This window comes from Anser anser (assembly GCF_964211835.1).
Source record: "Anser anser genome assembly, chromosome: 2".
NCBI lineage: Eukaryota > Metazoa > Chordata > Aves > Anseriformes > Anatidae > Anser > Anser anser.
Window position 1 is genome coordinate 145,645,173 of NC_139721.1, and position 21,885 is coordinate 145,667,057.

The following is a 21,885-nucleotide window of genomic DNA, read 5'->3' on the forward strand; positions in this document are numbered from 1 at the left end:
CATCCATAAACACGAGCTATGGAACTGTTCATTTAGGGCAAGTTTGGCTGCTTTCTTTTGTCTGCTCATCTTTAAGGTCAAGGATCTGAATGCCATACTGGCCAACCTTTCATTCCAAGTGAGATACAGAATTATAATCTGATTCTATGGCTACAATGGAAAAAAAATCCATCTAAAAAACAAATGCTCTTTGACTTCAAAGGATTCAATATCTTTACTAGAATACTTTGCTCTTTGGGTCCGCCTTCCAAATTCAAATTCTCATCCTGCTACATGCTAAGATCCCACAGCTCCTATACACTGCAATACAAACTGCAGAGTATAGACACACTCTCTTCTTGTGTCACTCCAAAGCATAATCCACACCAAGAAAACTAAATCACACCCTCAAGAAATCTCAGGTTATTACTAATAAACAGTCACAGTTCACACACAGCCAGATATTTGCACACGCTTAATTACAGAATATGCCTCGATAATTTAATAGGATAATTATTATTATTGTACTCATCCTGGGAGTTTATTTTCTGAGGCAAAGGAGGCAGGACAGCAGATCCTGAAGGCGGAAGGAATAAGGCACCAGAGCTGTTTACTTTTCAAAAGCAAAAGCATGGTTACTGTCTGGACCCTGAAACTCAGTTGAATACAATTGCCCAGCAAAATCACTATTCTGCTAAAGAACTATGCCCTCCATAGCCAGCACGCTGACAAAAACAACCACAGTGTCTCACAAGTACACCTGCCTTGTGCAAAATGCTGACGTGGCTTGATGTCTGTCATTTGGAGTGACTGCAGAAGAGCCTCAGGCCTTTCACTTAGGCTGCAGAGTCAGTGTTTGGAGACGAGAAGAGGCTGTCTTGCTGGCCCAAGAGCGACAGCAAAGACCAAGGACAATTTCAGCCCCACATCAGACATGCGTTTGATTAATATTAAAGGCAATTCACTTGCTTACACACGGTCAGAGGCAGGTTTTGAGCTGTAATAGCAGGGTAGCCAAATTAGTTATAAAGAGGTTTTCTCATTGCAATCAGGTTTAGAAGAACATTTAGGTGTTTTTAATAGAGGACTCTGCCGGGTATGTTTTTCTGCAAATTATCTACAGTCTTTTTATCTTTCTCAAACCTTCCTCAGCAGCAGCAACCTGAGAGGCACCACCCAGCTTTCGTCCCCCAACGATTTTGAGAAACGCAAACATACGCTGCGTGTTTGTCTGAGAAAGTGCCTTTCAGGGTCCACACCTTTCCACTCTCAATTTCATCATTTTCATAATGAAGCGTGTCCAGTGAAAGGATTCACCTTTACCTGGAAACAAAGTACTACCCCTAAGCATGCTGGATGCGTGAGGTGGGAAATAAAAGGTTAAGCTGAGATCACTGGCCAGAGTGTTATTGATATGCTTAGAGGTGGCAGAAAGGATGCAGTGTCATGCCACTTGGCCTGCACTGCTGGACGTAAGAGGCTGGTGATAGTGGAGCCCCTTTGCTGACTGTTTAGTGCTGCAAGTAGCTGGCTGCCAGCCCCCTCAGCCCTGACACCCCCTCAGATTCCCTACTCCCCCCCCCAAGCAGCCCCCTCAGCCCTGACCCCCTCCCACACACCGCGCATGCGCGCCCCTCCCGCCCTTCGCCCCGCCCGCTGTAAACAAGCGGTTGCCCCCTCCCTCCCCTCTGCGCATGCTCCACGAGCGGGGCGGGGGCGCCGTTCTCCCTCCTCCCCCGCCTTCACCACCCCCACCGGTCCCGGCGCGCATGCGCGGTGCTGTTGTGGCGGCTGTGGCGGCGGCGGCGGGGGGGGGGAGGCGCATGCGCAGGCGGTGCCGCCGCGGCCGGGTCAGGGAGCGGCGGGCGGGCGGCGGGGCCGGGCAGGGCCGCGCCGTGCGGGGCGGGCGGGATGGACGAGGACGTGCTGACCACGCTGAAGATCCTCATCATCGGCGAGAGCGGCGTCGGCAAGTCCAGGTGAGGGGCTGCCAACGTTTCCCGGCGGGGCAGAGGCCCGGGGGCGACGCGCTGGACGCCCGGCCTCTGGGCGCGGCCTGCCCTCAGCAGGGCCCGGCCCGCCCCGGCCTCCCTCGGCCCTGGCCCAGCGGGGGGGGCTGAGGCGCTGAGCCCTGTCAGGGGCACCCGGGCCTCCCTCTGCGGCTTAGGGCGTGAAATGGGCGTGTTTCAGGGGCTGGGGGTCGTGTGTGGCACCCTTTTGGTGGCTTTTGTCCAAGCTGCCTCTTTTTGTCCTAGTATTTTTTCCTTATTCTTCGACAGTTCCATGGTTTTAGCAAAGGAAATGAGACAAAAATGCAGACGCAATCTGGGAATGTCCCGCGCTACTCATGCTTAATTTCTCGTTTTTATGGCAGTAATCTTAGTCTCCTTTCGTGGCCCTAAATAACATATAAATCGTTAATTAGAAGAAAAACAACAAACCCCACTAATTAAAAACCTGTCAGTCACTGCTTTGAGCTAGCTACTGAATCAATAATCTGGTGACAGGCATAATTTCTTTTAATTGACGTGATTCTTTTATGTGTGGGCATGTGACACAGCATGCCCAAATTTTTATATGCCTGTGTGTATGCTTATTTCTGCAATTCAGAAATGTCGTTACGAGAGACTGCTTATAGGTAAAGAGAATAAAATTGCTGTGAAACAATAACATCTTGGATTGTCATTGCTTACCTGCTCCTCGAGTAGGAATTGTCAGCTGTTAAACTCATTAGCCTGACGTGGGATTGGTTGGAGTCCTGACATCCCGTCCAAATGCTGCATCTGACACCTGGTCCCTGTGATTTGCACTGTATTTGTGGGAGATGCCTGCGTGTGAAATAATGGTGGGGAAAGGAGAGGTCGGCTGAGTTTAGCTCTCAGGTCGTGTAAACTGATGTTCTTATTCTAGTGGCAGTATGAAGGTTCTCCGTTTCACTTAAATATGGCAAAATTAGTGCTGGTTGTACTAAAAATAGCTGCTCTCAAATAGCATCTAGCAAAAAGTAAACAGGGCCTTGCTTTGTTTCTCTGGCCTGGAAATGGACAGAAGCTGTCAGTCATAGCCAACAGCTGTCTGCCACATGGCAATATGCACTTGCCACAGATGAATAAGGTTACTAATTTAAACAAACAAAACCGAACCAACAGTATACTAAGAAACTCTGTGTCTTGCTGGAGTATTTATATTTGGTACAAGCACTGTGGCTTTATGGGTACTTCTAGGAAGGACCCTCCTACTGTAATGTGATGTGCTGGCAAATCCTGGTTGTGGCTCTTCTATTGGTAGCAAACATCCATGGATAGGGGGAAATGCTGCATGTGAAAGCCATTAGATATACAGAAAGGATACAAAACTGTAAAATGGTGTGGAGCTCTTTCCATTGTTACACTTCTGTGTGTTTATTTGTGATGGGTGTAGTCCTTATTGTTCTGCTGCATGCCCAGTACAAGGAGTTATTTCTGGGATAAAACGCTGGCTTGGAATTTTCTTCTTAAGCTTGCAGAAGTACTGTGTGAGGCAATACAAAATGAAAACAATCTTACATTTGTACCGAATTCTGGGAGAATAAAAATAGAATAAGATAGAAGCAAAACACTTTGAGAAGCAGGCCATGGCTCTGTTCAGACAACTGACCTGACAACCTGAAGGGTAATTTTTTCAGAGAGGCACACTGTAACGGGCTCTCCTTTCAGAGTACGGCTACTAGATTTTTTTCCCCTTTCTTTGTTTTTTATAGGATGGAAGGGATGGAAAATGAGGCGTGTTTTTCTTTAGCTGTGCGATCTTGCTGATACTTTCAGACTTGTAATTTACAGGCTTCTGGTTCCTGTGGCTATACTGCAGTAACCAACACTAACTCTTCTTTTTCCTTCATCCCTATCAGCCTTCTGCTGCGATTCACAGATGATACATTTGACCCGGAACTTGCAGCAACAATTGGTAAGTATGTGCTGATGCTACCTGAAAAAAATGTGTACCAGCTGCAGTACAAAACAGTAGTTAGTTCAGACTTGCCAAACCGGTAGCAAAGTTCAGTCATGTCTGTTCTTCTGTGAGGAAGGAGTGATGTGGACGCAGCTTTAACGTGTAGCACTAATTGGCGCAGAGTGTTGTCTGTGCTGGGCTGCAGTTGTCCCCTTTATGGTGAAATATCGTCTTGGCTAAGGAAACAGATGTAAATGTTACTGTTCATGAAGGTGGAAGCCCTAAGTTATGGGTAGAGGACAGGCCTAGTACAGCAATCTGCAGTTCGGAGTTTGCCAGCAATTCTTGTTAAAATGGAAATGTAGCAGCAACTGTTATGTCTCCTACTGATTTATCACTTTTATTTACGCTTGAATAGTACTACTGCTGTCCAGAACTTGTTCTATGTAACAAGATACTTGGGTAGCTTAAGTGCTAAGAGTACTTAGGACTCTCTTTATTAGAGGATGTCAGCTTTTGCAACTTCCAACAATACTAGAGTGCACTAGACAACGTGTGGCTTCTGCTTTTCTTCTAGAGGGAAGAAATTACAATGTTTTTTTTTTTTCTCTTCTAGTTAGTAAGCAGTTCCTTGGCAGCTAATACTCTTGAAAATGAAAAAATAAAGTATAGAGAGAGCCAAGAATCTAGAGCTGCTGGGGAAAAAAGGAGTGACGTGTCATGCTGTGTTGGTGTGATGCCTTCCAGCAGCGAAATCAATTGTGCTAGAGGAGAGTAATGCAGAGTGTGGGATACACTGTGAGATAGCTGCATCATGTTCTTAGAAGTTTCATTTTGCATCCTTTGATGACAGTCTGTCCCAAATGAGCAACTGCTGTATTGGAAAATAAAGGTGACTTTTCTATACAATTTATTGCAGCAAAAAAAAGACTTTTTTACTTCCTCTGTAGGAAGAGTTCTGTCTGAGGGCTTGGATGAAAAAAAAAATCCCTAAGTTCAGCTGCTGGTGCTCAAAGTCAGTTCTGCCTAATTGGTTCAGAAGTAAACAAATTGATCTGTTTTTCACTAATGTAGATAAGGTACAGGAGTGCTGTTTCATGTGGGGCATTGAGAAACGCAGTGATAAGGAATTGACAAGATGTGTATTAACGCTGTTTGTTCAGCCTTTTCTTGCTTTGCTTCTCCTTTGCACCTGGGGATCCCCGCTATAAGCATGTTAAGGCTGGAGAATGACCGTGTGCAAAGGCAGTGAACAGGCATATGCTACGAAGCACTGCTAAGGCTTTCCTGGTAAGGTTGTGTAGTTTCCTGAGCAGATGTCAAAGGTGTGTTTTTCCAACTGATGTTACTGACGCAGTACTGCCTGCTGGCTCACTTAAAATCAGAGTGACATCGTACACTGCTGACCTCTCAAGAAACCTAAGGATCATGGCTTTCTGAAGGCTTTTTAACTTCAGGAAAGACTGAAATCCACTCACGGATGGAGTTGTTTTTATAGCATCTCTAATCTAACTTTATATATCTGCCTAACAGGGCAATGGCAAAATTTCAGAGTTGGCATTGAACTTGTAAATGCTAGTTTTCTTGTGCCATCAAGCCTGAATACAGTGCTTCATCAGCAAAAGAACTATTTTAATTTGTTCCAGAAAGGACAAAACACTCATTTAAGCGGCTGCTGTTTCCCTTTGACCAGTGTAGGCCATGAGGAAGTAATTGCCAGTTTGTGCATTGAAGATGCAAATTAATTTGGCTGTTTTAAAAAATAAAGTCTTCAGGTAGCCCTGTGTCACTGCGCTCATCTTCAATTGGATGATGTACAAGATTGGTATTCTCTCTAGTCGGTATTGACCTAAATCTACTGAAGTTAGGCTTTGTGGTTTGTGACAGGTAATAGTTTTAATAACAATTTTGCTAGAAAGTATGACAAAGTTTCATGAGGTCACGATGCAAGTTTGAGCTAAAAGGAAAAAACGGAGGAATGTATGGAGTATTTCAGTAGCTGTAACATCTGCTGTTTGTATGTAAGACTTTTTACCAGTGTCAAAACTTGACGTCAGTGAACTTATTTAAGAAACTAAGTACCTATTTCCTGAAGTAATTCCTTCTCTTTGGGATTTATCATACTGCACAGCAGCATGCTTGTTGGCGAACTGTTGGCTGTTCAGTAGCTGTAACTCAAGGTTACTCTACATCCTCAGGGTAGGGTGCTGCTTCTGGTGTAGGAAAGTAGAATGAACTCATGCTCATATAAAACTTAAACTCCACAGAATACTCAAACGAGCGGAGCTTCTGCAACCCCAGCTGTGAATGTAGCATGGTGTGTGGAGCACTCGTGGGATAGCACATTCCTTTTGTCCTTTTTTCATATTAAGTGGGAAAGAAACAGATTTTTTTTTTTTTTTTTTTTTTTTTAGTGCTAGGCTATGGCATTTCCATTTTTCTGGTGACTTATTACTGAGAGGCAACATCTCAGCTCTCAGTTCAGGACAGGATTTGTTGTTCATATGGATAAAGTATTTGTGAGTGAGTTCTTACTGCTACATAAGGACAGATTCCAGCTGCAAAATTCTGGGATTTGCAAGATGGTGAGATGCCAAAATGTTTTGTGAATCTGGGCTTGGATCTCTCTTTGTGCTGATTAAACACTATTTCACTTTGAGTTCGGGGACAGAAGGGTTTTTAATTTTAAGGTCTGTATGTTGAGATTGCAGAGTACTGTGCTTTTCCAAAATGAGTGTGTTGACTACAAGTAATGTCATCTTCATACTCACTGCTGAACTAGAGTTCTTATTTAGAGAAAAAAGTGAGGAGAATGTGTTATGTCTGTCTTTTTTTAGAAAATAAATATGAAAACACAAGACTGGGTTAAGGCTTGACTGCAGCATGACTGGTCCCTTGCCTGCTGAGATGCAATATTTGTGTGTCTTGCACAAACCTACAGCTCCTGGGTGCAATTTAAATTAAACCCTAAACTGATGATTTGTATAGTGTTTTATTCCAGATTTTCTAAAAATCCTGTTTCCCTCGGGAGGATGAGCTGACTTTGACAAATATTTTGACTTCAGTAGCTTCTGCTGGATTAACCATGTCTTATTCATCCTACCAGATCGCTGTCATCCTTGCATTCTTCTGAGGCTAACTAGTTCGCAGGGCTTCATCTGATGGATCACTATACGCTGATATTTTCTGTTGTCCTTACTGCTCATGCTTGTCTTTACTCATTCCTTGTGTGAACGATTCTAGATAAATGCTAAATGCAAGCCTTGTTTCATAAGTGAAGCAATGTATTGCATACAAGCGTCTCTTAGCTTTTTGGCCTTCCATGCACTTGGAGCCCTGTGACTCCCAGATGTCCAAGTTGTCAGTTACCTTTTACACCAATAATAAGCTCCAGCTGATTTTGCCCTGGGTGTAAATACAGCACTCCTAAAAGGAAGGGCAGCGTGAAAGTGACAGAGCTCCTTGCAGACCGTAAGTCCGTAGCGTGCTGGCATGTAGCGCCGAGTCCATTTGGGAGGGCAGTAGGTGCCAGCACGCAGGAGTGCAGTGGAGCACGGTGTCTTCTTTCTGGCTGCCTTCCAGGGCATGGTGGAAAGCACCGCCAGCTTTCTGTTGTCAGGGCTAGAAACGTCCCTTGTCTTGCAAGCTTAGAGCTGACACTTGTCACACAAACATGTCTGCGTTTCACTGAAGTCTCTAGAGAACACACATACCCGGCTCGTTCAGTTTAACCTGATTTTCTTGAGCTCTGCAGTTTTCTGTGTCCTCCTATAGATAATGGATTATCAAAAACCTACATAGTTAAAAGATTTCTTCTCCTTTCGTGGCTTTTGTGTATGTTGAATTCCTCTGTTTGCTAGAATTTTTGCGATGTCTTTATCATCTGAAAGGGTATATTTTACTGTGCTCTTTGTTAATTTTCATACTTCTTTCAAGAGTCTGTAATACGTGGGATTTATTCGCTAAGTTTCTTAATTTACTCATATTGCTCATGCAAAATTTAAAGCATTCTCTCTTAACCTTGCTGCTAGCTTAAAGTTAACTTAAAGGTGCGCAGGCATTAAATGAAAATTGCAGAACTGCGCAGGCACAAGATGCTAGGGCTATTTATCTAATGGGAGCAGGGTACCCTGGCTTCAAAAGGCAGTTAATGTTTGCTCTAAGGAAGAGAAAATTCCTTCTCAAAACTACTATGAAATGCTTTTGATTTATGGTATGGATCTGGTAGACTTGTAATACCTACAGTTACAGATTCTGATGTCAGATTTACGGGTAAGTGGGCAGTTGGATGTCCTAGCTGAGCAATGGTGATATTTATAGTTCAGGGAAAGAAATATGCCATTACTGTGGAAGAAGAGATGGTGTTAGTCTGGAGGTTACTGCTAAATGCCACAAAATTGGCATGACAGGATGTTCTTTAGGATCATGTTGAGGAAACTTGCTAGCATAGCAATGTTCTGAGAGCTAGGTAAAGTTCTAAGAACTGGGGTTTAAAAGAAAAAAGTTAATAGTGGCAGGTTTTTTGAACATAACTCTAAAATAAAGCACCATCCTTGTGCGTGGAGTAATGCATTATGTTACTGCTTAGTCAGAGATTAAGAGTCTTAGCCTCTGAAAAATTGAGAGTTCTGTTCAGTTACTGCAAATGTTAAAGTGCATTGCCAAAATTGTACTTGAAATAAGAGTAGGGGCGCTTCCCAGTGCAAAATGCAGTCACAGTTGACTAGCTTTTATCTGTTCTTGAAACTTCAAGGAAAACTAGTAAGCTGAAGCTGCGAAATGGTGTAATACAAATCGTGTATTTTTTAATGAAGCTCTTTTAAACATCAACAATAGTGTAAATCTGCTTACAATGTACTGTTCCTTAAGCATCCCATGTCCACTCTGTGGTTTTATAAATTGAGTGCTTTTGGCAGCCACTTAGACTTGTTTGTAATCTGCATGGCCTTGGGAATGGAAGTGCAGCACACTTACCTTGAAACACGACTTAAATGTTCTGTTAGAATAGCTAAAACAGAAATTCTTACAGCAAATACAATGACGGCCGTTTTAATTCAAAATGCAAAAACTTTAATGTGAACAACTTTCAAGTTTAACAGAAAAGCTGTTAAATTTCCACACAACTATTCTACCTAATTTCAGGGCTACTGTCTGTTGGAGAGTAAAATGGAACGTGACCGTACCTAGCCTCTTGAACTCGCTTGTATTACCTGTCCTTTAACTTTGTGCAGTCAATATTTTGTCCTCTGTGGCTTGAGTTTTCTACTGCCTGTCCTTGGGCAAGTGATAGGCTGTTAGCTCCTACACATTTAAAAATAAATGAAAAATATCCTCAGATGGTGAGGTATGTTATCAACAGAAGAACCGTTGTTGTCTGTTCATTTCGTGGGCGCCGTGTGTGATAGCAGTGAGTCCCTGGTGTTGCTGGAATCCTGATAAGAGGCATACTGCACGTTCAAGTCGTCTGGAGCTTATTTGGCATGCCTGTTAGAGGAATTGCTGTCATCTAACATTACTTCTCCCAGGACGGTAGTCACCTATTAGATGGATGTCTAATTCTCTGTCTGTGCCAGTTTACCTCTGTCTGACCACCTTGATGGGACTTGATTGGATGGTTTGAGATGGTGAGGGATTTGCTCTGTTCCCCTGCCTGAATACAGTTTGCTCCTGTATTAAGTATTTTGTTCAAGACCAATAACATGCTCAAGAACACATGTATGAGTAATGAATAGAAAGTTAACCCATTTGATTCAGAACTTGAATATTTGTTCTGAAATATGTATTTTAATATTGGAAATGATTTTTTTTGCCTTGCCTCCGTAAAATATTTGAGTCAATGGCCTAAACTGTCCTTGGGCTTTTACAAAAGCCTTTCGTCTGTATAACCTCATGAGCTTTAAGTTTAATCAGTTACTTCAATACCTTGCTCTCACTCTTATTACTTCTGCCAAACCACAACTTGTTTTTTTTTTCCCCTCTTCCAAAAATATGGAGTATATTTGAAGAACTAAAAGGTTTGTATTTTTTTTTTTCTTCCATAGGTGTAGACTTCAAGGTGAAAACTATTTCAGTTGATGGAAACAAAGCTAAACTAGCGATATGGGTAAGTCTTGCCTGTGTTCCTAATGCGTTGCTTTGTTTCAGGAATAGTGATGGCTTGTATAATGTCTAAGTTGTATAGAATCCTTTTTAATATGGAGGTAACTTGGAGGAGTGGGAGGTTAATCCTGGAACACTCAGGAGGTGGAATGACCTGTGGACTGTTGACTAATGGGGCAGTTCTGTTGTCTATCAGCTTCTTGTGCGATACTGATTCTGGGTCTGCTGGGATAGGAGTGGAGAGGAGAAGGAGTAGGATGGTACTGAACCACTCAGACTTCGAAAGTGTAAATGTGGTCATTCCTAGATTTTTTTTTTTCTGAAGTAATACATTCTTTTAACTTCTAAAGGGTATGCTTACCTGCTTAATGTTACGTCTTTATAGAACACTTGAAAATGCAGGTATTGCCCTTCCTGATCTGAGACTTACCTGCATGCATAGTTCTTCTCTGTACTTGACAGCTTTTAAAAGGATGCAATTCTTAACCTAAATGTTTTAGGTGAAATTTATAGTATACTAATTGAGAATTACTGTGTTATATGCTCAAATTATGCTCAGAAATGTTACCTCTCAAAGTAGTGTAGCCTAAAAATGTTAGCTGTCACACAGACTTACAGGCTTGAGTCATTGTTATTTGTAGCAGATGCAGCTGAAAAAGGGAGAGGCAGAGTTTGTTGTCTTAGCCTTAGTGTTCACATTTGCTTTAGTTAAAAGTAAAGCTTCCAAATTCATGGCAAGTGAAGGAAGAAAAAGTACTTTCAAATTTTTCCCTACATACTCAATTCTGCAAAGCAGCACCATGCTTGTGTGAGTTGAACCTTTTGAGTATTCAAGCTCAAACGTCTTGTAGCAGGAAACAACAAAACCTTGATTCTCAGCTTCCTTGGAAAGTAGCGGAACATGAAATATCCATTACAATTATGTTGCTTTGAAAGGGCATCATATCTCAGTTAAGAAGCGGGACTTGCTCTCTTAATGTGACAAATAGTAATCTTCACTAGAACATAGGCTTGACAAGGAAAAAAACCTGCAACGACTTGTCAGTTGGCAACTATGAAGAAATAAGTCTGAGGTAAACTGGAAATGCGTGGAAAGCTGTATCATGACACAGAAACAGCTTGAGATGTGTGGGATTCAGTGAGTGACTTGTAGAAACTTGGAAAGCCAAGGAGAGTTATTCAGGTTCTTTGGCTGGGAACCATTTTGAACCCCCGCTGTTTCATGTGTTGAGAAGGTTGTGGGGTGGTTTGTTCTCTTGATGCATTTCATTTTTTTATGAAGGTGACTTCAGTTGACAAAAAGTTTAAGCTTCTAACTTGGGATAACGTGGATGAAGTTAATTTAAATCTTTGATGCATAAAGTCTGCAGTATATATAATGCTGAGATAGTGTGTACTATAACTTAATCTCTGACAAGAAATTAGCATTCGAATACTTGCTTTTTTGCAAAGCTGTTGACACTTCAAATTTGAGGTTGTAAATTCGACTTTGTTTAATAACAAACAGAAAAGACTTATTTCTGCTTCAGCTCTGTCATAGCACGTTAAATGCATTTACTGTGGCTGTGTGGATGGAGGTGTTAGAAGTGAGGGAACTGCTTTTGTGGCCACAGGTTTTGACGCTTGTTATAAAATCTTAGAGTGCTGCTTTCTGGCTGGCTGCTGCCCTGCTAGCTGCACAACAAATGCTTCAGCAGAAATAACTATGTTATTGTTGTATAGCCCAGTTATTCACTACACTTAACAGTTTAAATGTGTTTCCCAGAACAGACTACACAGAATCTCAAAGTTAATGTGCAGTAAAATGACGGGCAGCCACAAATACAGTTATTCATCTAGTTGTGTGTGCTAAACGACTCCGAATCTTATTTTGTGTGTTCACTAGAAGTAGGATACCTGAGAGCTAAAGTAGGTTCTGCTCAGATTCTGAATAATGGAACTTTCTGAATGGCTTTTCAGGATACTGCGGGTCAGGAGCGGTTCAGAACACTAACACCCAGTTACTACAGAGGTGCACAAGGTGTTATCCTAGGTAGGTATACCTTTGCCTGCTATTTTGAGTAAGTTGGTGTTTTTCTTGTGCATTGGGGCTACACAAATTCATGTTACCTTTATATAATGGCAAATCGGTATTAAAAGTTGTTATATGTGTGTCAAACAGCTCATATACTAAATGGTCTGGAGTTTGATGTCTAACCACTTTCTTGAGTAGTCTTTCTCACCAATTTGAGAACCACTGATTTTTGCAGGAGTTTAAAAGCTGCTGCTTTTCAAAGGGATAGCTTGGAGCTCTCCTTGTACTGCCAGGAATTTGCTCACTGATTGCTAATTCTGTATTATGCCCATGCTTAGTAAGCCAAGAGTCAAAAAAAGACTCTTTTTTTTTTCTAATGAAATTACTGTAGACATGGTGGAATTTGACTGGGACTCTTTCTTTTTGCTGTTTGAGTCTTCGTACTGCTGTGATCTTATGCTGTCAGAATCAGAGCATACAATGCATCAGTCTGCACAAAACCCGTAATTGCAACTATGTAGTGAAGTATCTCTTGTTTTTGTTGTGGGTATGAAGCCTGTTAGGCACTGTCCTATGAAGCTCTGCTGCTCCCCTGTTAGAATTAAAGAGCTAATTAAAGAGATTAAGGGCAGGGAATGGTGGTTTTTTTTGTTGTTTTGTTTTATCTGATTTTAGAGATTCTTGACTGAACCTTTTTCAATTATTGTGTCCAGTCCAGCTGTTTAATTTAAAATGACCTGGGCCATGATTTCGTGGTAGGTTTGGTTTTGTACATACTGTTTCTCAAGTTCCATTATCTTCCTGATATAGGAAGACACTGTGAAGGCACGTCTTGTCAAGTTACTTGGTCACTGTCACTGAACTTGCCACTTAGTGTTGAAAGCTTTAAAAGTAAGCAAGTGCTATTTAGGAGCTAGAGAGCTCTGCTGTTGAGATTAGCCCTCTAACTTTTTTAAAAAATAATCTCCTACTATTTCTTTACCAAACAGCTCCCTAGAAGTAAGTCTGTTCTTGCAAGCCAAAACATAGGTTTGATTGAAACCAACTGTTTGTGTCCATCTGCACATGGCAAATGAGAGTGAAGGAAAAAACATTTTCATAGCTTGAAATGGCCGTTATTAGATAGTCACTGCCTAGAGGAATTTAGATCTAACAAGGTCTGCTTTCTGTCTGCCCTTTCTGCTCCTGGTGCCTCTTGTAACTTATATCCCATACACAAGCTAAGTAGCTTGAAACACTAAAATGCCGAGGATTCAGTATTTTATTAGTATTTGTGAGGATTTGGTGGTCACTTCACTTTGTTGGCTAAACGAGGAGTGACTGAAGGAACTGGGGTTGTTTTAGTCTGGAGAAGAGGAGACTGAGGAAAGACCTCATTGCTCTCTAGAACTGCCTGAAAAGAGGTTGCAGCAAGGAGGGTGTTTGTCCCTCTTTTCAAGTGACAAGTGACAGTACACAAGGAAATGGGTCTCAAGTTGTGGCAGGGGAGGCTTAGGTTGGATATTAAGACCAATTTCTTCATGGAGAGGGTCATCAAGCATTGGAATGGGCTGCCCAGGGAAGTGGTGGAGTCCACAGCCTTGGTAGTGTTAAGAGATGTCTGGACATGGCACTGAGGGACACGGTTTAGTGATGGAACTTGGTAGATCATGTTGGTGGTTGAACTTGATGCCCTTAAGGTCTTTCCCAACCTAGATGACTATGATTCTAACAGTAGCGTAGCAGCAGCATTGTATAAATAACGCTCTTAGTAATCGAAAGTGAGATGTAATCGGTACAGAAGGTCATGACATCTTCTTGGCATATCTTAGGTATACTGGTGTTAACAAGTATCCTCTATCAGGGGTTTGCAAGTACAGGATTCTTTGGAGAATGATAGACTCTGTCATCTAGACTGTCTAAACATAAATGAATCTGAGAACAGTAGATACTAATGCAGAGCAACTCTTAAGATTGTTATCATCAATGATTGGAGCTGGTGAATGAAGTGTAAACTGGAATTCTTGGGGCTCCTTTGGTTTTCTAATTCAAAAAACATAATTTTTGCACCTTTTCAAATGTAAGCTGTATTTCTTTATATTGTAGAAAAATATTGTGACATAATATTGCTGATATCTTTCAGTTTACGATGTCACGAGAAGAGATACTTTTGCCAAGCTGGATAACTGGTTAAATGAACTGGAAACGTACTGCACAAGGAATGACATAGTGAAAATGCTCGTTGGAAACAAGATTGATAAGGTAAACTGAATTCAATTGCAGTAAGCATTCTGTTGATATATTTTGTTAAGAATACATATTAATACTGTGTCTTATAGGAAAACCGTGAAGTTGACAGAAATGAAGGTCTCAAATTTGCAAGAAAACATTCCATGTTGTTCATAGGTACGTTACAGGCATTTGTGGAGATTTTACTTAATTTTTTTTATTACATAATGAAAGTACTATTTTTGTAGGATTCATAGTTTTTATACATGCAGTTCAGTTAGTGGTATTTCTCAGCTGCAGTAGGTACAAAGATGATAAATATACCTGTCTTCTTTAAAACTGTCTGTAAATATGCCCAAAAGTCTAGTCTAGCTGTGGGTTAATATACTGGAGTGGTCAGTAAGGATTATGGGTGGAATGCAGTATCTACTGTAGTCTGACAAAACCTGGTTTTGCTTTGTTTTTTTTATTTATTTTTTGGTCCGGGCCTAGTTGTTGAGTTAATAACAGAAGCAAAATGAAAGAGGGAGAACTAGTACTAATGGCCAGCTTTCAGTATGCAGTGTTCAGTACTTTATTTCAGTATTTCAGCTCTTCAGCAAAGAGTTGGTACGTGACAAATCTGTGTTAGAACTTTGATGTAAAAATAGGTGGGAATATAATTAACTTGTAAATGGTGGGTAGGATGGAATAGTGACATAGTCATGAGTGAAGGAAAGATGCTGGTCTCATCTTTCTGCAAATGAGATGGGTTTTGTAGGCAAAGCCTTGTAATGATAAATTAAAGTGGGTGGTGAAGTGATTCTTTATGCACAAGTTTATTACCTGTTTCATTTAAGGATCAGCAAGGATTACTTTATAGGATGACTCCAGTACCAAAGCAGTTCACTGACGTGTCCTGTACTTCAGCTTGTGTTCCTCATCTTTGACTAAGGACATTTCTTTGCCTAGAATCCTGCAGTGTTTCTTTCTGGCTTCATTGTCAGATGTGAAAATGGAAAAAGCTCAAAGTTGAGGCGTAAGCTGTTAAGTGTATGGAAGATAAAAAGAAACATGAAACTGAAAATAGATATATGTGTGCGTGTGAGCTAAGTGTCTGCATAGCTGTATAGAAGAACAAGGCAAGCCTTAGTGGAATTGAACAGTTACAGATGGTATCTGTTTGCTCACATAAAGTACCCTGTAAGCAATGTTTCTTGGGTGTAATGAAAGAAAGACTCCTGGATGAGATTACCAAGAATTATGCTAACTGCAGAAGAAATGAGATCACTTATTGCTTATTATCAGAATAGTTCTATGGAGGCTGACCTAGAATCCTACAATAGGGAGTCCTTTGCTTCTTATGATGTAGCAGTACTGCAGTTCTTAGAGCAACCAGGTTTTTCAGACTTTTTTCCCTTTATTGAACTGCTTTCCACAGAAAAAAATAACCCGTCTCCATATACTCTAGTGACATTCAGTTTGAAAGCTCTTTTAATAAAGCAGCAGCTCAAAAGACTTTGTGGCAACAAAAATCTGCATACTTGCTAATTCTGGCACTGCTACATGTTATAGTATGTGTTGTAGAAGTTGTAAGTCTAGGTAGTAGGCTAAGACTTGACTTAAAGAAAAAATACTAAACAAGTTATTGGAAGCTATGCTAACATTTGACTTCTTGCAAATTCCCCTTTTCCAGAGGCAAGCGCAAAAACATGTGATGGTGTACAGTGTGCCTTTGAAGAACTTGTTGAAAAAATCATTCAGACTCCAGGACTGTGGGAGAGTGAGAGCCAAAACAGAGGTGTAAAATTAACAAACAAGGAAGAAGGATATGCAGGAGGCGCGTGCGGTGGATATTGTTCTATGTTATAAACTTTGGGAAGCTTATTCTTTGCATATTTAAACAGATAGTGACATCTTTCTGTAAATAAACTCATTAAATGCTATTTTTAGGGACCTTGCAGTTTGCACATATTTGTTTTGTATCATGGCAGTGAACACTAGTAGGAAAATTGTTCTGCAGCTTTCCCAGTTTGAAAATGTTATGGTAAGCATGCCCAATTTGCGATCTTCAGGTTTTTATAAGTAGCATAAATAACGTGCAAGAACAAATGCACTAAAAGTTTTGACTGCATACATCCATCATGTAACTATTCTAAACAAGTCCATCTAACACATCACTACATTGTCTGCTTTTTCTCTTGTTTTTAAATACTGTTTAAATTACAGAACTATATAGTGTGCACAGATCTTAAAAACAATGTCAGCTATGTTACATTTCATCTCTTCTAGTAGATGCTTTTTATGATATTAAAAAAGCACGATTATACAGCTTTTAGACAAATGCTGAATTTTTCTTTCAGCAAAGCTGTCTAAAATACAAATTGGCACAGGCCACAGTTGATATCAGCACCTTCTGGAAGAGATGCTTTGAAAGCTTCTTTTGCAAAGCTGGGAGATGCCCATTTTTCTTTTTAATCATCACTTCAGTTGATGGCTTAACTGGAGTTTTAATCCTGTGATATTTATATACTCAATTTGTGGTACTCTTGCACTCTAGGTTTTTATTATGCAGTCTACTCTACACCTGCTGTAGAAAGTCTTCATTTTGGCAAGGGATCTAAATGACATCTTTGTTCTTTCATTGTGAATCAGTTTGCCACACTTCAGTACAGATGCCTAATTTTCTTAAATGTTTGTAATATAACTATCAAACTGTAGCTCACTATGGCTGTGAAGATCACTATTACATGTCTGCTTTGTGTGGCTATCTGTTCAGAAATATAACTTCCTGTCACAGACACTAAGTGGGAAGCTCTAGGGCTTCTGTATGGAAAATACTATTGCAATGAGTATTCACTTGAATTTACTGTATCAAAGCCAATGGTTTGTTTCAGAAGACTTGTATAGGCTAATAAATTTTTTTCCACAGTATTCAACTTTTCTAACCTCTTTCTATTGTAAAGTTGTATATTTTCCAGCACGTGCAATTTAAACAAGGTCACTTCTTACACAGGAATCGTTTCTGAGTTTTGAAGGACAAGATGAGGATGCTGTGTTGATTTTAAATTTTTTTTAATAATCACTATAGTGCAATCAGTAACCGAACTATTGGGCAATTTCTTGTAAATACAGTGAATGACTACCTTTTATTACTGCAAGGTTTTGTGTACATGTTAGCATACATGATCTGTATTTTGCAGCAGGTCTTGGCTGCTTCTCTTAAAATACACTTTTCACATGGAAATTTGGTTTTCTATTGTTTGACACTTGCTAGAAAACAATACCAAATTTGAAGACTTAACCGTGCTAGTTGTTTTTACCAAATATTGTATCTATAGTATTGTTAATGTAGTAGGATAATTTAAATATGTAAATGTAATTGATATTAAATACACATACATATTGTATTAAAATGTTAGCTTTGTATTACTGTTTCATGATGCAGAATATGTGGACTGAGCAAATCTTATTTGTTAGTATTGAGGCCACTGGTTACCAGTTTTGTGTATGTTAGCAGTAGAGGAAACTTGTGGAAACATAATATAAACTTACTCAGTTTTAATTTCAGTAATATTGGGCAAGTATCGTAATACAGGAAGAGGCCTGCAATTTATTTACATACCTGTTTTTCCCTCTAGTCTGGATACATCCCTATATAAGGAAGAGACTTAATTTTTAGTTTATCTCAGAAAGGTCCTTTTATCACAGGACCAGGATTCATCTTTTATTCTGACTTGGCCAGATCTGACAGCTTCCCTTCACAAAGGGAGGAACTGCAGGGTACTGTGAATAGTAGGGATTGTTCTGTGAAGAATAAACTCATTTGCTCCTTCTTTCCCTGCAAATTCTTTTGGGGGGTTGGGGGGGGGGGGGGGGGGGAGAGGAGTATTCTGAAACAGCCTGCTTAGTAATCTACTTAGTAAGACTCAGAACACTTAGCAGTCTTGTATTTAAAAGAAAAAAAAAAAAGGCATTTTCTAATTGAAACAAGCTCTTGACTTGCAACAAGCTTTTCTATCTTTCCTCTTTTAAGCCTGTTTAGCTATGTCTGTGGGGAATGGCTTTTCCTAGAGTTTCACTTCCCTCCTTCCTCAAGAAGCTGTGTACTGGAGGGTGGTAGGTTCCTGTGCTTCCCGTACCTTAGAGCAAATTTAGCATCAATTACTTTGGCTCTGCTACATTCTTTGTTTCGAACCCTTTCTTTTGTTTTTGGTTGCCATCTTTCAAATGAGACTGTTACCATACTTCCGATGTTTTCTATGTGCAGGTCAGAATTGTATCAGTATTTTTTCCAAGTACAGTTTCACTGTTTTGGCTGTCATGCAACTATGTCTAAAACTACTGCAGGCTGCATCACAATTTCTGCTTAATACCGGCTTAAGGCCTATTTGCTGTTAGAAGTATACCTAACAGATCGTTCAGTCTACCTCAGTAAGTAGCTGAGGGATAAAGGGGATAGCTATTGTTTTTCATTAGGTAATGAGAATGTGTCCATTTCCATGGCAGATGGTTTTTATATGAAAGTACTGAACTGGAGATAACTGAGAAGTCTTACGTGATCATGAAACAGAATTAAACCTTAGGTTGTTTCCAGTTCATTTACTCTGTTTTCAATATTAAAAACGTTGACTAGCAGTTAGGTACTTGTGGCTGGCAGAGGTTGTTCATAGCCTTTACACCAGCCTGGAATAATATGGTAGAGCAGTTAGATCATCTTGAATTTACACTTGTGAATATTACCCAGTGTTGTTACGGTTTTGTCTTGGATTATCTCTTCCATGGTTTTTAGGAAGGGAGATGGGACAGGCTTTTGGTGGAGGCTTCAAGATGCTCTTTTTATCACTCTAATATTTCTGCTAGCAGGGCTTTTATCCAAAGGACAGCATCACTTTTCCTGTTCTCCTACTGCAATAATGAGATCAGCAGCTGGCTCAAAGTAAGCCTTAACAAAATGAAAATGTCGATTCAGTAAGTCCCTGAACAATACCATCAACTGTCTCGTCAACCTTGGCAGAACTTCAGGAAGCAGTGGTGTTCTTGCCACCATTACATACTGCAGTGGCAACTGGTCTATATGCTTCATTTTGTTTTCCTTGTCTGCCAGCTACCTGAAGGATACATAGTGAATTGCAATAATTCTTCTCATCCTGTCCTATGGTTTTGAGTAATGTAATAATTTCATGTTTTGAGGCTGAACTGGATGTGTTTTTTTTATTAAACACTTGCAAAACTTGGCCAGCCTATGCTGTGAACAGCACGAGTTACTGCTATTTAGCTACTGGAGGGCCGATATAAATGCTCAAGGCGCTGCATCCAGCCCGCCTGTGCTGTCTTGTTCAAAACTCCTGTAGTAACTTTTGGTGTCTTGCTGTCCTTGATGAAGGTGTCAAGTAGCTGCAGTAGTATGAGCAGGGCTTCTATGTGTTGCCAGGTAAATGATTGCATGGTTTGTAGATGTAGTTGAGCCTTCAAGGGCAAAACATAAGGTGTTTTTCCTGGTCTTTTTCCAGCAGTGTTAGATTTCGGGGGACGGGAGAAGCACTCCATTAAAACTGTCTCATTTTGTAAGGTTTCTACATACCTTGCTCATGAGTACCTGTGGCACCTTAATTAAAAATTGAAGGGTTATACAGGCAAAGAACTGTGAAGCTGTGTTTCCAAACTGCTGTGTGCTTGCTTTGTGTGGCTGCTTTTAATGCAAGAGTAAGAAATTTTGTCCCTGTGCTTGTGCCAGAGTAACATCTGGTCCTTTCTGTTTAAATTGAAATGCTCACGGTGGTTAACTACCAAAGATTTCTTCTCATAATACTAGTTTCTCTAGCATCTATGCACATCTTACATGAAGTGATAGCAAAATTCCTATTGGAGTTCCAGGACTCTGGGGCTCTGCTTCTGTTATCTTACAAGCTTCAAAAAAACCACAGAAGCCTTAAAAACAACAACAAAAAAAAGTGTTTGATTAGAATCTTTTCTAGTGTTTTCTGTGGGATGATCGGCTCGGGATTTATTTGGCTCTGTAAGTGTCTTCTGGGTTGGATCCTTTCAACAAGAGTGTTGATGACAGCATGAAACTTGAACGTAACTTAAGCTCGAGCCGCTTATTGCTTTTTAGGAATAGGAGCAAAATTTTAAACTGGGGTTCAGGGATGAAAGGTAGCAATAGTCCAAACTGTGAAGGCAGTAAAAATATTTTAATAATGTTATCCATAGCTAAATATATTTGAACCTCAACTTTAAATGTAATGAATTACTGCAATTCATGGTAGATAATGACAACAACGATACAAAGCCTGCAGCTAGGTCGCATCCACAAGAACAGAAGCAAGATTGACTGTACTGGAGGCAAGAGTTGGGCTTTATAAACTGATGATGCCTCAGCTTGGTATGAAATCAAAGGTGAAGTTCCTTATTCATGAGGTAATCAGGGTGTTGGAAGACAGAGACAACAGAGACAACATCTGCCTAAACGTGACTTGACTAAGATTTCTCAGTCTTGAACACAGCGTGGTCAAGTTTGGAAGGGTCCTCTGGACTTCATCTTGTCCAACTCCCTACTCAAGCAGGGCCATCTAGAGTTGGTTGCCCAGCACTGCATCGGGACAGCTTTCGAGTATCTTTAAGAGGAGGACTCTGCAAACTCTCTGGGCAAGCTCTGCCAATGCTCAGTCACACAGTAAAAAAAAATGTTGCCAGATGTTCATAGGGAACCTCCTGTGTTCCCATTTGTGCCAATTGTGTCTTTTCCTGTTGCTGGGCATCTCTGGAAAGAGCTTGGCTCCATCCTGTTTGCTCCCTACCTCCAGGTATTTGTATAATTTTTTGAGATCCACCTGTCTTAACAAGGCTGAACAGTCCCAGCTCCCACGACCTTTTGTCACAGAAGAAATGCTTCAGTCCCTTAATCCTCTCTGTGGCGTGCCACTGTACTCTCTACAGTATGTCCATGTCTCTCTCGTACTGGGGAGCCCAGACCAAGCCAGAGTACTCCAGGTGTGGCCTCCCCAGTGCTGAGTAGAGAAGGATCACCTTCCTCCACCTGCTGGCAACACTCCTAAAGCAGCAAGAACCACCATTGGCCGCCTTTGTGGCAAGGGCATGTCGCTGGCTCATGTCCACCAGAACCTCCCCCAGCTCCTTTTTTTTTCAAGGCTCCTTTCCAGTTGTGTGGCACCTGCACTATATCTACTGGTGCTTGGGGTTGTTCCTCCCAAGGTGCAGCGCTTCCACTTTTCTCTTGTTGAGCGTCGTGAGGTTCCCAGTGGCCCTTAAAATGGGGGCATCGTCCCCGGGTGGGCTCGAACCACCAACCTTTCGGTTAACAGCCGAATGCGCTAGCCTATTGCGCCACAGGGACTCACGTTCTGCTATTTTTCAAAGAGCTAAATTCCTGATTGTGTTTGATAACTGCTGAAGGTGGTGGCTGTGTGTGTCAGTGATGTGCACAGAATGAGAGACATCCATGATTGCGACCCCAGGCTTCTCACTGCACTGGGGAACTGGAGGTTGGAGATGAGACGGTTGTTGGCCAGGGCTAAAGGTGAAGTGCAAATTTTGTGGTCAAACTTAAATCTTCATTTTTCAAAGCTTCATAGTTGTACTACCTCGAAGAAACTACCGATAAAATACAGTTTCTAGTTTCTCTTTTGTTGTTTATTTGATAAAGAAAACACAGTAAA

At 40.9% G+C, this 21,885-nt stretch overlaps 1 protein-coding gene across 1 annotated transcript; it reads left to right on the forward strand.

The window, feature by feature from the left end:
* The first annotated feature begins 1,791 nt into the window (after nucleotides 1-1,791).
* Nucleotides 1,792-18,042, forward strand: RAB18 (RAB18, member RAS oncogene family). Its single transcript, XM_083823649.1, has 7 exons — nucleotides 1,792-1,958; nucleotides 3,866-3,921; nucleotides 9,948-10,009; nucleotides 11,965-12,037; nucleotides 14,142-14,260; nucleotides 14,338-14,404; nucleotides 15,903-18,042. Exons 1-7 carry the CDS (start codon nucleotides 1,891-1,893, stop codon nucleotides 16,076-16,078), a joined length of 621 nt encoding a protein of 206 aa, XP_083679775.1. The 5' UTR covers nucleotides 1,792-1,890; the 3' UTR covers nucleotides 16,079-18,042.
* Nucleotides 18,043-21,885: the final 3,843 nt, after the last annotated feature.

Coding starts and splice junctions, on each gene's coding strand:
- RAB18 (XM_083823649.1), top strand. CDS start 1,891: ATGGACGAGGACGTGCTGACCACGCTGAAGATCCTCATCATCGGCGAG. Junction 12,038..14,141: donor TGCACAAGGTGTTATCCTAG/GTAGGTATACCT, acceptor GATATCTTTCAG/TTTACGATGTCACGAGAAGA. Junction 14,405..15,902: donor ACATTCCATGTTGTTCATAG/GTACGTTACAGG, acceptor CCCCTTTTCCAG/AGGCAAGCGCAAAAACATGT.